Consider the following 15597-nt stretch of genomic DNA (forward strand, 5'->3'; position numbering starts at 1 on the left):
AGTGACCTATGAAGTCTGGGTTTTACTACACTGGAGGATTTTTGCTGAATGGCAAAATAAGCATTCAGAAATACAGTGTCTATGCCCAACATGGATTGTTAAGACCTGGAGCAAGAACTTTGTGCCAACTGTCAATTTAGAAGATATCATTGTGCCTCTCAGAGCTTCACCAAACCCTTTAAGATTTATAATTGATGTCAACTGAAGTTGGAGCCAAAGACAAACTTCCTCCTTTGACTACAGAAAACATTATTTTACTGTTGGACCCAGTTAGCTGTAGGATAGGTATATTGAATCACACTAGCCTTCTGCTAACATAGCAAGTGAGCACTTCTTGAATTCAGATGATGATCAATCTATGCAACTAAAGAGTCTGCAAACACATTTTGCTGCTGGAGTTGGCACCAAGAAACCACCATTCCAAACTAACCATCTCTTATTAATCTTTTGGTGTTTCCTTTGTGACACTACTTAGAGACCCATAAAAGTATCTGCTTTGGATCTTTGGTTTAAAATACAATTTTCAAAGAGATACAATTTACTTTAAGGCTTCCATTAGTATGGTGTTTCTCCTCATGAGGGAAAATGACTGACTTGGCATTAAAGTTAGTGTGATTAATCCATAATGTTCCAGTAATTTAAATGCCAGAAAAAGTTGCTTCAGTAGTTGGTGTAATTTATTATGCTCTCCAGATTCCAGTGGTACTGAAGTGGGTGGCAGATGTTTCTATCAGTATTGTATGTCCACAGTCTGAAGGTTCCCATTCCCAGCCTGTAGCCTTGCTTTCCAGACTGCTTATCTGCCTTTTGCTTTGGACTTAATTCCTCTTGATTGCCTGAGGGGGTTAGGCGTGTTTTGCTTCCTTTCTGCAAGATGATGAGCCAAGAAATGAGCATTGTACTGTTGGATGAAGGGAAGTCTATATTGTATAAGAGCTGTTTAGCTCAAAATGATAGCTTATCAAATAGGCCCATTCAACATTCAAACTATTACATTTGCATGGTAAATGCTTGCAGGGCAAGCATTTCTTGCTGCTGTAGTGCCACATTCCCATTCCATCTTTGATAGATTTCATACCCAGAAATAAGTGCATCACTGAGCAAAGAACATTGTGACTTAAGTGTTGAGTGTTGAACGCCTATCTTCATCCTGTGCTTTTGTTTCTCCATCTACACACCTTTAAGTGCCTCATTTCTCTTTCATTTGTCTTAAATAAAAATTACCTACGGGCTCCTGGGTGGCTCAGTGGTTAAAGCCTCTGCCTTCGGCTCAGGTCATGGTCCCAGGGTCCTGGGATCGAGCCTCATGTCGGGCTCTCTGCTCAGCCGGGAGCCTGCCTCCTCCTCTCTCTCTCTCTGCCTGCCTCTCTGCCTGCTTGTGATCTGTCTGTCAAATAAATAAAAATCTTTAAAAAAAATTACCTACAACAAATGACTTATATGATTCTTGCAGACAGAATCTCTGGATGAGGAATTGACTGTATATTAAACAAGTGAGATTTGCAACATTAGACATTGTTTTCTTTGATTCAGAATAGGATACTTCTTCCAGACGCTTAATATTAATTATCTAGGATCTTTTAGAGTTTAAGATACCAATACCAGAAATGTAGGCACAGAACCCAATATTCTACTTGTAGCATTACTTAGAGCCCCTTTGGTATCTTAAGTTTTCACTGTCTTCAATATAGAAAGTTTAAAGTGCTGAAATGTCCCCCAAATCATTGTAGTAGGAGTTCATGTTATAATGTTATAATATATTATTTATTCCTTACAGCAACTCTGAGAGGGAGACAAGCATAGAATTCCAAAAAGTTAACAGAGGAATGATAGCCATTTAAGTTGAGACTCAAAGTCAGAATCTTAACTGATTGACAAAGAAAGAGGAAATGGAAATGAGGAGTAATGAGAGAAGTAAGATACAAATATCTGGGGTTGCAACTGAGTTTGGCAGGGACATGAAGGGCATAATCTGGACTTCCCTTAATATGTACTAGCTAATCTTTTTATGTACTGAGTCTTCTAATTGTCACTAGAATCTTCCAGATAGATGATACACCATCAATTCAGGCTCTAAATAATATGAGCAAGTCATATTGAGTCAGCACAACTGCTTCTACTCTATTCTATTCTCAAGATTGACATCACTAGTCTGCCTATAAATCCAAAGGCAAGAACAGCATCATGGTGGCTAAGAGTTGAGATTTTGGAATAAGACAAATCCAAGTTCTATTCATATCTTTGCCACTTAATAACCATTGACCTTAGTCAAGTTACTTATTATTTTTTCTTGAATCTTCAATATTCTTATCTGCAAAATGGGAATAAAAAAGAAATTGCTGGGGCACCTGGGTAGCTCAGTGGCTTAGGCCTCTGCCTTCAGCTCAGGTCATGATCTCAGGGTCCTGGGATTGAGCCCTTCCTCGGGCTCTCTGCTCAGCAGGGAGCCTGCTTCCCCCTTTTTCTCTGCCTGCCACTCTGCCTGCTTGTGATCTCTCTCTCTCTGTGTGTCAAATAAATAAATAAAATCTTAAAAAAAAAAAGAAATTGCTTCTCAGGGTGGTTGTGAGATGATCCAGATAGGGTACTTCCTGGTACATAGTAAGTGCTCAAAAATTAGAAAAGGCTGTTATTACAGAGATTCAGTTAATGAAATATCCTCCTTGCATAATTTCAGGGACACCACCATCCAAAACCTCATCTCTTTGCTGCTGTCTGTGATCCCTTTAATAGAGGGTTAGGCATTTCATTTTACAATAACAGTTCAAACTTCAAGCAACCCTTGGGAAGAGGGAATGAATTTGTTCAAATTTACACTAAGTTGTTAAATGACTGTTGCTAGATTGTTTCTAAATTTGGAATTTGGCATACATGGGGGGATGGTTTCTAGAATATTGAACATTAAGAGTCTCAGAGGGGGGAAGCACAGAAAAGGGGTGCTAAGGGTGACAACCTTCTGAGTTTGCCCAGAGCTATCAATGTCCAAAGTAACATTGAGTAATTGTTACTTGATTTACTCACTGTCAAATGTCTAGATGCTGAAAAGCTGCCTTCACTATCAAATCATTTTTCTGAATTAGCCCAGATTCTGATTTGAGGAATTATAGAATGTCTACCAAAGGTTTTCATGAAACTTGAAAAAGAGGTTTGTGTTAATCTACACTATAAAATGTATGCTCTTAAGCACCTGTGGTGAGACAAGCAAAGCTATAATCCTTTCCTGGTGGCATTGACTCTGCTTTGCTCTCCCTATGTAAAAATGTACATGCCCCAACCCCAGCATCCTGATCCTTCTTCCCTGCTCTCCCTTTATTGCTTCACTGCTCTTAAATGGCTAATGGGTGGCAGATAACATTGTGATTCTTTTTTTTTTTGGGTTCCTATCTCATGCCCAGACTTTCATTAATAAATGAGGAGATACATTTTTCATTTCTAGCATTCCTTTATGAGACTGACGACCTTCTAGCATTCCTTTAAAAAAGTCACCCTTCAAAGGATCTTTCCTATTCCTTTTTTTTTCAAATGGACTGAAAACTGCACAGCTCCTACCTGAAGTGTCATATCTCCTTGTCATATGAATGAACTCACAGCAGATCCATGGGGACAGTGTCATCTGAGTAATGGTAGGAATTTATGTGTCTTTGGATTTCTGCCTCCTTTTGTAGTGGAAAAATGAATTTGTTAATGATAAAAAAATCTCAACCAAGGTCCCTTATAAAATCCTTTCTATATAAATGCCAGGAGAAGGCCACTCAAATATATAGCTGATAAATGAATTTTTTTTTTTTTACTCTTGCCTTGCTTAGAGCTGGTTGTCTTATATTAATATGTCACATGACTCATCTTCATTGGTTATAGTATGGTGAATTTAGGTGGCAGACTGTGGTTTTGTGGCATAAAATATTTTGGCTTGTAAAGGACCTTATGACATGTTTGTGTTTGCCAATAAATGGAGACAGAGAAAGAGGAAGGGGGAAAGACGGTGGGAGGAACAGAGTGGAGGGAGGATGAAAGGGAGAGGGAGAAGGGGGGTTCAAATACACAGAGAACTGTGTGGAATTAGGGATAGTCAAAAAGAACTTATAACATAGGGACAGGCACTGTTTTTGAAAAAGATTCTGAAAAAGTTTCATAGCTTGAACATAACATTCCATGATCAATGTAACTGGAAGTACATAATTTTTGACTTCCTTAAAATCCAAATCTATGTGCTATATGCAAAATGCTAAAAAGATAATTATAGCCCTAATATAATGCCATGCTGCCCAGGGAAAACTATGAATTATAGTTTTCACTCTATTATTTATTCATCACAAAGCCCCAGATAAGTTACTAAACTCTCAAAATCCCAATTCATATATTCATAGATGGGCTGATGAGCAGTGTTGCAATAATGTTGCTGGGATTAAAAACCAAAGTGATATTTATATTTGTATAATACCTTTTGTTAGTACAATATTATCACGAATCAGATAGGCTTTTTAAAAAATTATTATTTCTGTGTCCTTCTGCTTGCTGGCCTGTTGACCTGAGCACTTTCACTTTCAGCACAATCTAGTTTAGCAGAAAGAGAGCACTGACCTGAGAGTCAGGGGCTTTCAGTTCTCATCATATTACACAAATTAATAGTAGTGTGGTTGTACACATGTTTCTTGTCCTGTCTAATGTTTGGGTTTCTCATCTGTAGGATGGAGGATTCTGGTAGTACCTACATTACAGAGTGGTTGTAAGAATTAAATGAGATCACACATATAAGGCATAGAAAAGTGCCTTTTCTATAGTAGACAATCAAAGAATGATAGTGATAGGTGAGGCTGATGAAGTCATTCTTCTTCTTCGTTTATTTTCCTTGTTCACTTGTCCATATCACTTTCTCCTTTAAAATCTTATGCAAAATTGAAGTCTTATAAGAATAAAGTCTTTCTTGACTATCAGTTTGTCCTGATTTGTATTTTACTTCCCACCTCTTCAACACCTATATACACAGTTTATATCACATTAATTAGCTTTTTGCTTATTTTCAATGTAAAATGAGGTGGTTGATAATTGTTAAGATCCTTCAATTTCTAAGCTCTTTTTTTCCCCTGCATTTTCAGTTCTGGGCCCAATTTTTTCAGATTCCTGAGCACACGGCCGTTTGCCAGTGGATCTGTAATGAGTGCCATACTCAAGTTAACAGATGGTATGGTGTGCTTGCTTTGAGGGGTAATTGCTCTTTCATCTTAATTTCTTCCCTTTGGCATTCCTTTCTTGGAAGCTGCTCAGTGGTAATGTCATGAAGCATGGGGTGAAAATCAAAGTGAAGTCTATTTCAGAAAAAAAAGTACAGTTAAAAACTAAAGACCAGGGGCGCCTGGGTGGCTCAGTGGGTTAAGCCGCTGCCTTCGGCTCAGGTCATGATCCCAGGTCCTGGGTTCGAGCCCCACGTCGGGCTTTCTGCTCAGCAGGGAGCCTGCTTCCTCCTCTCTCTCTGCCTGCCTCTCTGCCTACTTGTGATTTCTCTCTGTCAAATAAATAAATAAAATCTTTAAAAAAAAAAAAAAACAAAACTAAAGACCAGTGGGGGCGCCTGGGTGGCTCAGTGGGTTAAAGCCTCTGCCTTCGGCTCGGGTCATGATCCCAGGGTTCTGGGATCGAGCCCCACATCGGGTTCTCTGCTCAGCAGGGCGCCTGCTTCCTCCTCTCTCTCTCTCTGCCTGCCTCTCTGCCTACTTGTGATCTCTGTCAAATAAATAAATAAATAAAATCTTTAAAACAAAACAAAACAAAAAAACCCCCGAAAGACCAGTGAAGAACTACCAAGGGAGGGACTTTTCACCCTAGTATTAGGGGCCAAATAAGTCAAAGGGTACAATGGACTTATATTATTTGTTCATTCCTCTTTTTCTAAGCAAGTTGGCTATTCCTGGTTGTTAACTGTCTCCATTTTCCATAAACAAAATTTAAGACTCCTCCTTCTCCTAACATGTGATATCTTTGTCTAAGTCTAACACTTGAAGCCAAATCTTGCACTCTTTCCTCTATGGGGTCAGTTGCAAACTGCTACCTTTAGTACAGACTTTTGTTTATCTTTTCTTCCCCATCCCTCTCTCTCCATACACTTTCTTCTTTGATGTTTCTTATGTAGCTCTTTCTCCAGCCCTCTCCCTTTTAAGTTCAGCCTTACTCTATCCTCTTTCCTTCTAGGGATAACTTCTCTTCTACCATTTTTACGAAAAATGGAGATATTTTCAATGACATTAAGTAAGAAATTTTTTGTTTGGTTGTAGTAGCTCAGCATTCCCTTGTGGAAGATTTTTATGGCTTCTTTTCATTTGGTACCGTTTTCTTCTTTATCACTTTTTCCCCTCTTCCCTCACAGCTCATAACACACTACTATGAGTGGAGAAGACCTTCAGTGAACAAATCTTGATCAGTTCATTGCTGTGAACACTACCAAACAACAGATGCCATCTGCCAATGTTGGATCCTCAGGGCAGTACTCATCTACCCCATTTTACAAATTCCAAAGGTGAAATAATTTACTCTTAAGACAGGGCAAGGATTAAAGAGAGTTTGTGTTTCCTGGCTTTGTTATATTAATCCAGGGCATTGTTCTACTTTTCCATTTGAAATCTCAAAGCCTACTGGACTAGCAGGAAGTTCTGAAAGGACTACCTCCTCCAGTTTAGAAAGAATGTTGCTTAGGGAAACTGCAGCAGAGTATAACAGCGAAGCCAGAAAGATTAGGAAACTGCAGCAGAGTATAACAGTGAAGCCAGAAAGATCAGGGAGTCAGAAGCATTACTGTGAGATAGAAGGAAATAACTGGTGTGCCTAAATAGCCCAGGAGGCATGTTTGATAATACCCAGGAGGGTCTACAGTGGTGCTAGCTGTATAGATACTGGCCTTTCACTTTGTTTCTTAGATTTTACTCTTTGAGTTGGCCTGCTGTGTTTTCTGTGTCACTGGCAATTCTGCTGACCACAGCATTTCAATTGAATCACAGCTTGAATGTTCTTGAAGTTTCATTCCCTCTAACCTTGCTGGATTCTTGCTTATGTGAGAGTTTAAAACTTTTTCTTTCAAAAAGTACCTGATGAAATTCAAGTCTTTCGCTTCTGTTCCCCTTGTCATTTCCTCTAATCTGGACTTTTATGGATTGAATGTTTTTATTACAATAAACGCTAAAAGTTTTGTCAGATGGCCCAGTCATTCTAGATTTCCTTGTTCTTTGTGGTACTGTATGAGCATTTTAGGGATGGTCATTTCTCAAAGATGATCTAAAAAATATCTCCATATTATTAAAACACCCTGTGATGACTCTTTACTGTCCAATAGGTATTGAAAAAATTCTTAATTTTTTCCCTTTTAACTGGGGTTTTTGTTGCATAGGGAAGGAAAACCCTGATTCAGGTATCTGGATTCAGGTCCTGAATCTGTTACTAACTCCATTTGTGATCTCGAGCAACTTACTTTCTCTCCTTGGGTCCCAGGTTTCTTATCGTAAGTGAAGAATTTGGACTGGGTTGATTTTTTTTTTAAAATTTATTTATTTATTTGACAGAGAGAGATCACAAGTAGGCAGAGGCAGGCAGAGAGAGAGAGAGAGAAGGAAGCAGGCTCCCCGCTGAGCAGACGAGCCAGATGCGCGGTGTGATCCCAGGAACCTGGGATCATGACCTGAGCGGAAGGCAGAGGCTTTAACCCACTGAGCCACCCAGGCGCCCCTGGGTTGATTTTTATATAGGGGCTAATTATTGCTGATAGTTTAGGACTCTTTATTTTTCATTTAGTATGAAAAGATTGTTGGGGGAGTAGAAGGGATTTTGGCTGGATTTTCCTCTGTATTTCTGAAGACCAGAATGGGAAATCTTAGTCATGGGGTTGTAAATATCATTCCATCATAGTGAGGGAAATTAACATGAAACAGTGGTGAAGCTAGCTTGTGTAAAACATTCTGAATTTCTTTTTCTTCTTTGACTTTTGTTTGCATGTGTTTAGCCTAACTCTGCTTTTAAGTGTGTGTATTTTTGTGGAAATGGTCCTCTTTTCCTTTTACGCCTGCTTCATGTTCTCATCATCCCTCTCCCTTACTGAATCATTCATTTCTGAATAGTTTGCAGTTTTCAACTTAATTAGGTCTTTCCCCTAAGTGAAGAACACAGCTGTTTCTTCTCTAATGCTTGGCAGCTGCCTCTGCCTTTCCCAAAATGGAATCATTAGCTCTTTCCTTCAGGTTCTTAGTTGGTCATTAGTTCAGGACTACTAGCCCATCTCCTGGTGCTAGAACTCTCAAATCTCATGGCCAGAGTTACTCTCATTGCCTTTGGTGCCTTTCAATCTTTTGGGGGTTTAATTCTTATGAGAAGAGATCTAGCAGTCCTTCAGAGTTCTGCTTGCCTCATTATCTCTGGTGATTCCATTGTTCAGCTTTTTGAGGTGCTGAATCATCTATGGGGAGAACCTAGCCTGATGTTGCTGATGTGGTTTTTTTAGAGAAAGAGAGGATAAGAAGATCCTAAATGTACTTTGTCCCTGAATTAGATGACCCCTATTTGTTCACTTCACAGATTTTGCATTACAATTCCCAAGAAGCATTCTTGCCCTTTGGTCTTTTTGTCTTACTTCTATGTGCCTGTGTTTCAGAAAGTGATTGCTGTTTTTCTCTAGATGCTCTGACTTTATCTGCCCCTCTGGCCTTTAATTTTATGGTTACTCATATCAATGGTTAATTGTCAGGATTTGCACGTATCATACCTTGCCCTTACATCTAAGCTATCAAGTCAGCTTCTGTGCTCTACTCCAACTCCCTTCTCACATTATACTCCCTGTTAATCAACCAAAAGCCTTCTGTATTGTCAGTTTAGCAGTGTTGTTACAAATGTGTTTGATGAAGCCTGGTTTTGCTTCCCCACCCCAAGTGCCTCATTCAATTTAATTATTCATACTTAACCTATTAGGTATCTTGTCAGTATTTCCTTTCTGAGGTCTAGATTTTAAATTTGAGTGTGTTCTGTGGGTGTGGTTATTTTTCTTAAGTGGTGAGATCTGTTGCAGCAAAGTCAGAATTAGCTTTGTATCTAAGAGGAAAGCAAGCACAGAGAGAAAGAACATTGCTCACATTCTCAGAAGGAGTATTCAAGGGTGAGCCCTTGCCAAAATTGTGTCAACAGTGTGACCATATCTATCTGCCTACATCTTCCCCTCCATTTGAGAGCACAGGCATCCAGTGCCCCTCTTGGGTTTTCTTAGTTTCTGTCACCATTAGCCTTTCTACTCAGGGCCCTGCATTCTCAGGCTTTCTTTGCTTGTTTTCTGCTTCCAACATATAAACTTATCTGTTCCATGTTCCATTTCTCCAAGGTCCTAATTATTTCAAGGGACCTGTGAAACTCACTGGTGTCCCTTTGCAAATAGCATTTAATATCTTTTTTGATTGAAGTATAGTTGACATTAACTTTTACATTAGTTTCAGGTGTACAGCATAGTGAATTGACAATTCTATACATTATGTTATGCTCACAATGGTAAGTGTAGTTACCATCCATACCACATGATGATATTATAATATTATTGTCTATATTCCTATGCTGTACTTTTCATCTCCATCATTTATTTTATAACGGACAGTTTGTGCCTCTTAATCCTCTCCAGTTATTTAATGTAATGATAATACAAAGAAAAAAAATCAATGGTAGCATTTGGGTCACCAAGGCAGCCCTGATGAGGGCGATGTCTTTAACATGGAGTCTCTCCTAGCATCCCTTCCTTGATATCCCACCATAGTTGGCTTACATGGTCTAAGAATAATGCCAGCTTGGACTCCCATCTATTCCCAAAGAGTCAGAGCTTCCTGATTAATAACAATACTTAACATGTAGTGAGTTCTTCCTTTGTGCCAGGAACTCTTTAGCTTGGTTTACATGCATTCCCACTTTATTTCTCTTATCATGTGATTGTTGGCTGAAATATGGGTTCATTTCATGTCTTTTCCTCCTTCTGTAAATTAGAAATCATTGGAACATTACAAACTTTTTAAATTTTCAAAAAGGTAACCCCCCAAAATAAACCATCCTAACACCCCCAGGAGGTCAGTGCTATTATTCCTATCTTACAGATGGAAAAAATAAAAACAAACCAAGGCACAGAGAGTAACTTTAAGTAACTTCCATATAATAGGGCTATAAAATGGTAGAACTGGGACTTAAATCAAGCAATCCTGCTCCAGATCACATAGTCTTAGACCCTATGCTACACTGCCTCTGGAAGAGAGATGGTGCCTTTTCCAAATGTGCACTTCGCTGAGAAGAGCTGGATTCAGATGTGCTGCAGGGCATAAGTAAGCTCTTTTGACAAGGAGCAGATTATGTCTTGAGTTGCTCCAGTAGAGGTGACTTACGTATATGTCATTTTTTCTTGAGAGAAGCTTGCCTTCAGATACAGTGCTGCAACAGAAAGGTTTGCCTTAGCTTTTCTGCACCCCCCCATAAAAATTAGCAGTGTTAAAAGATTTTCTTCACCAGTCCCTATGGTGTTAGGTCCTCATGGTTGTCAAATGCCTAGGACCAAGCTGACGCTCTATTTTCCCCTACGTTTGGAGCTGGGGATGAGCTGTGGGGAGGTCTCTTCTTGGTGTTGGTGAGCAGGAACACAGCAGACTCACAGTGGGGGTTCTATGAAGGGGAGAGAAGACTCACCCATACTCTCAAGGGTGAGAATGGTCAGAAACCCTGCCTCAGTGAGGTAGTGCCAACCTTTTCATTATAAGCAGTTTTTCCATGTAGTTGTAGAATGAATTGTTTTCTGAGGTGGATGGTTGTATTCCCTGTTATTACTGCTTTTCCTACTGGACTTAGATTTTATTGGCTGCTGCTTACTTACTAGCAGACAGAAAGCTTCACTCCGTGGGCTGCTGCAGTCATGGTAATGAATACTCGGCTCAGGAAGGGAGCTTTCTCTTTCTTTCCCAGTAGCTGTTATCCCAACACTGGGAATTTAGTACATTCACTTATTCATTTATAAACAGGATTAAATCCAGAATGAAACAGGGAGCAGTTATACCCAGTCTGTGCTTTGCATGATTTTCAAGGTCTGCACAGCTCCAGCTGTGTAAACATGATTGAAGAACTTAGGTATTGTGTAATGGAGGCTTGTAGTTTGGGATAGGCCCATCAAGGCTGGGCTGGAGCCAGACATTCTTCCACCTACTCCAGTCTACACCCTGTGTGTGGCTTGCTCAGCTCCTAGAGTCAAAAATGAAAATGGGCAGCTGGTGTTAATTATACTGTCTCATATTTTCTTAGCAGTAGGGGATGAGAACTAGGTTAGGGTTAGGACACTTTAAAGCCTACCCTCCAAGATGCTCCAGTTACGGTGCTAGGAAACAAACAAAGGGAAGGCATTGGACAAAATAAGAAAGCCCAAAATATTAAATATGACAATAAAAAATAAAATACCTAATAAAATTAGAGCTACATTTATATTTAGTTTGATTCTTTCTGTGATCACCGAAAGCAAGAGCAGAGAAATACAATGTTCAGAAAGGACCAGTTTGTTCTGATATCTGGACTCAGCTTTGTCATTGAGATTCATTTACATCAGGACTAGCTCAATAATGCTAAGACTTTTACTATATAAGCACTACTATTGTGGAAGGAAATGTGGTTTCTCCATCACAAATACAAATATTATGGATCATCCAATTCATAGAGTCTGGGGTCTGTCTAGTAATTGTTCTGTACCTCCAAAGAGGCATATGGGCATGCATATTCCTGAGCTCCAAGGTATGGACTTTCTGATGAAGTAGCAGGTTTCCATGCCTTGGATTCTCCAGGTTATTCTTGGGGAAGGTCAGTTATAGTTAAAACTAAGGCAGTTAGTTGGCTTTCCACTGGGTATGAATGCCAGGACATGGTTCTGATCAAGGAAGAAAATAAAACATTAACTTTTAAATGCACTGGGATGCTATTGCATTTGGGGGATAAGCCAGTAGGTTAGGTTCACTCCTAATACAGCTGACTATTGGAAAACTATTTTCCTGAGCAACTCCTTTTAAAGCAATGTCTCTGAGACATCCTTTTGCAGAATAGAAAGTCTCTGGTTTGGGAAGAAAAGCTGGTGTGGTAGAGTACTGAGTTTGGATCATACAGGAAGTGTTCAAGAATAGGATGGGGAGGAAAATTCAATAAATTACCTTTCAGTACAATATTGGGATGTCAGGGAAGCAAGACACTTGCTATAGAGTTCTAGGCTGTGATGTAAGCACGTACATTCCTTTGTTCTGGGAATCTGAAGTTGTGGGAATCTGAAGAGACATAAAGAGGCCTCTATACTAGCAGCGGGGCATATGGGAACCCCTACGTCTTCCATCATATCTAACCAGGGAGCAGGCAGGCCTTTCAGTACTGTCTATGTGGCATGCCTGGAACTCAAGACTAGGATGCCTATTAGTGCTATGCTGAATGCTGTAACTGTAACATGTGCAGAGCATCCTGTAACACTTAGATCCTGGCTTCTTGTCCAGTTCGTTAGGCATGAACCCTGTGGGTGCCATGATAGCACTGGAAACATGATAGCACTGGAATTCCTGCAACTGAAAAGGAAACACATTTGGCTTAGACTTCATCTACAATCACTTACACTTAAGCTATTGATAGTTGATTGGGATCTGTGGACTGCTGGGCTTGTGCCATGGGACTTCTAAGCATATTTGATGGATGGAACAGACAGGGAGGCTATAGATTTTTGGCAAGTTATAGTTCCCATTAGTCAGTATGACTGTATCTGACACTAGAGATTCCAATTCACCAAGATGAAGCTTACTTCTCTAGGCTTTGGCTGCTGGCCCAATGATATTAACATGAAGAACAGGAGAGAAACAGTGTTACATTAGACTATGAATTTCCAGTGAGCAAATCCTTCAGTAGCTTACTGAATACCCTGTTGATTTTTTTTGGGCAGACATAAAATTCATGGCAACTTCTTTAGAATTCGAGGGAATTGCAAGTTTTTGATTTTTATTTTATAATAAAAATTAACCATTTACCCTCCTAATAGGGAAATGTGGTCTCTTTATTATAGGGTGTACAGATTATGTTTGTAGTTGTACAGTTAATATTCCTCTCCAAGTTTTTCTTGTAAGGGGTGCTGGTAAAATACCTTGCTGAGGACATTCCAGAAGGAGACACAGCTGTTTCTCATATTTGGAGCCCTCCCTGCCCCCCCCCCCCCCCCCCCCCCCCCCCGCCAAGAATCATTAGGCTTATTCTGAAGGTTCCTTGGTGGGAAGGAGGAAATGTCCCAGAGAACAGATTTTTTCCATATTGGTGGATTTTCTGTCAGACTTGGCGGCTGCTCTTGTTTCTGATTTCCTCCCTGTAGCTTCCCTGGAATTGTGAGTTTCTAGGCAGAAAGATTTGATGTGACGAGGAAAGGCTACAAAGCTGGAGGAAGAGAGTCTGAACTGAATGGTTAAGACAAGGCTATTTTGGGCATAGCAGAAATAAGTTGAATCCTATGGAATGGAGAAAAGGGAAATGAGATGAGAAAAGAGGAATACGAATTAATTCATGAGAGCACTTCTTATTTATAGGTGGGAATAAAAGGTCCATTGAACTCCAGGGGAACCTTCCTTTATGTAGTGCCTGTGACTATGTTGAAATTTTGTAAAGACAATTCCATCTTAAATGCACTGGGGGAGCTGACAACCTACAGTTCGTGGATTACACTTACACCATCTAGTGCATAATCAATTTACTCTTCCCCAGCCCTGGAGAATCTTCAGGGTGTGGTCAGGAGAAAGTAAATAGAACAGATGGAAGATTTCCTCTCAAGAGAGTTCAAGGGCTTCCTTAAACAAAGGCAAGATGTGAGTGACCCCTTTCACACTCCAAACAACCTTTCAGAGAACTACCTAGGAAATTCTCTGGCTTCCTCACAATTCCCAAGTAATTTCTGAAACATTTAGGTACTCTGATTAGTTTTGCTTTTTAAAATAAAAGTTGGTTTATGTGTGCTAAAAAAAAAATCATCTGGACAATCTGTGTCTATTTGGGTGGTGCAGAAGAAAGGCGAACTCTTGTATCAATCTTTATTCCTTCTGTAAACACAGATGACCAGAAGGGAAGGCTGTTATTAATGGTAATGCAAACCAGAAAAAAGGCTATTATCTTCAGTCTGTTGAACAATACAAAAATGCTTCTCAAGCACTGTGTTCAGATGTTTCTTTTTATTAGCCGTCACACAAGGAATTAGACTCATTTCAAACAGTTCATTTTCCCACTCTTGTCTCTGTAAAATCATTACTCATGAGTGGTTTCTTTGTTGAAATACCGCTGACCTCCCATATTGGAATGGATAATAGGGCGTTGAACATATAAACTTTTCAGTTTGCATGAACTCTGGAAGAAGGGGGACAGAGATTCCCCAGGAGAATAAAATCATTTGTCAGTGTCCTTGTTTGTTAGTTACTGTCCTTTATAAGCATCTTATCCAGGAAGCTGTCAGCATTGCAATTCTGTGTTGTGTGTGTGTGTGTGTGTGTGTCTGTGTGCATGCACGCACGCATGCGTGTGTGTGATTAATAACAGGAGAGAGCTCTTTGAATGCCAGCAGGAGGTTTAAAATATGATTCTGCATCTGCCCTGCTCTTTTCTCCTTTCCAATCTTTTTCTACCCCCTGCCTCCAATCCAAGACCATTAGGATAAATATAGGAGTTGTGCCATGTCTTAATATATGAGCCGATGATGATCCTTAGCTCTTCAGCTAGGTGCCATTTGCATTTTGCCAAAGCTGATTATTTTATCTGCAGTTTTAATAACAAGCCAGATTATTTTCTGTTCACTAACCGATAGAAGCAAATAAAACGATTGCAGAGTGGAATTAAGAGGATAAGAAAGCTCTAGGGCCAAAAAAGTCTTTTTCCTTAATTAATAAGTTCAGTTTACTCTTAGAATATGTCTATGCTAGAATCCAACATCTTATATTAAACGAGTCTGTGCCTTCCCCCTCTTTGTAACTGCCAGATCGGAATCTCAGAGAACAGAAATCATGCAGGCTTGAATGAAGCTTTAAATTCTCTACTCTCAGTCATTTCTTGTTTTCTGAACATAGAACTAGATTTCTCAGGGCTTCTCTAGCCACAGCATGGCATTCCTTCATTAGGTACATGTTTTGCAGACCCAGTCATGAAAGATTGGCGTTTTATCCAACAAGGGGCAAATGCAATAAAATGGAGTTCAGGAGATGTAACGTTTTGGAAAAACAGATTATTCCAAGGCTGTAAAGATACATGATCTGTACTAAAAGGGCAGAGCATTTAAGTTTTACCAGACTAGTTTTAATAATCTTTTGATTTGTTCCATGGATTTTTTTGCAGCTTTATTAAGAAATAATTGACATATAATGCTCCATTGTTTTAACCTGTGAATGGAAATGAGTATTCAGGATGATGAGGACTGGTGGTGGTATCTGCACATGCATGTGTATGAATGTGTGTGTGTGTGTGTGTGTGATCTGTTTTTGTGCCTATAATCTAGGCTCACTATGCGTCAGTATGTATGTAGATTTTACTAGACCTGTATCAGAGTGTCTTAACCCCTGTCATCTCAACCAA

At 39.6% G+C, this 15597-nt stretch overlaps 1 protein-coding gene across 4 annotated transcripts in view; it reads left to right on the forward strand.

Moving 5' to 3' along the window:
* The window catches only part of PCDH19 (protocadherin 19), a 126450-nt gene that overhangs the window by 97356 nt on the left and 13497 nt on the right, over window positions 1–15597 (forward strand). The window contains exon 5 of one of the 4 annotated variants that reach the window (XM_047716515.1): window positions 6362–6493. The exons of the other annotated variants lie outside the window; for them this stretch is intronic. Coding sequence (XP_047572471.1) covers window positions 6362–6381 — 20 coding nt within the window. The 3' untranslated portion in view covers window positions 6382–6493. Of the gene's footprint in view, window positions 1–6361; window positions 6494–15597 lie in introns of those variants that run through there. 4 annotated transcript variants of the gene reach the window in all.

The sequence above is a fragment of the Lutra lutra genome, chromosome X (genome assembly GCF_902655055.1).
Source record: "Lutra lutra chromosome X, mLutLut1.2, whole genome shotgun sequence".
NCBI lineage: Eukaryota > Metazoa > Chordata > Mammalia > Carnivora > Mustelidae > Lutra > Lutra lutra.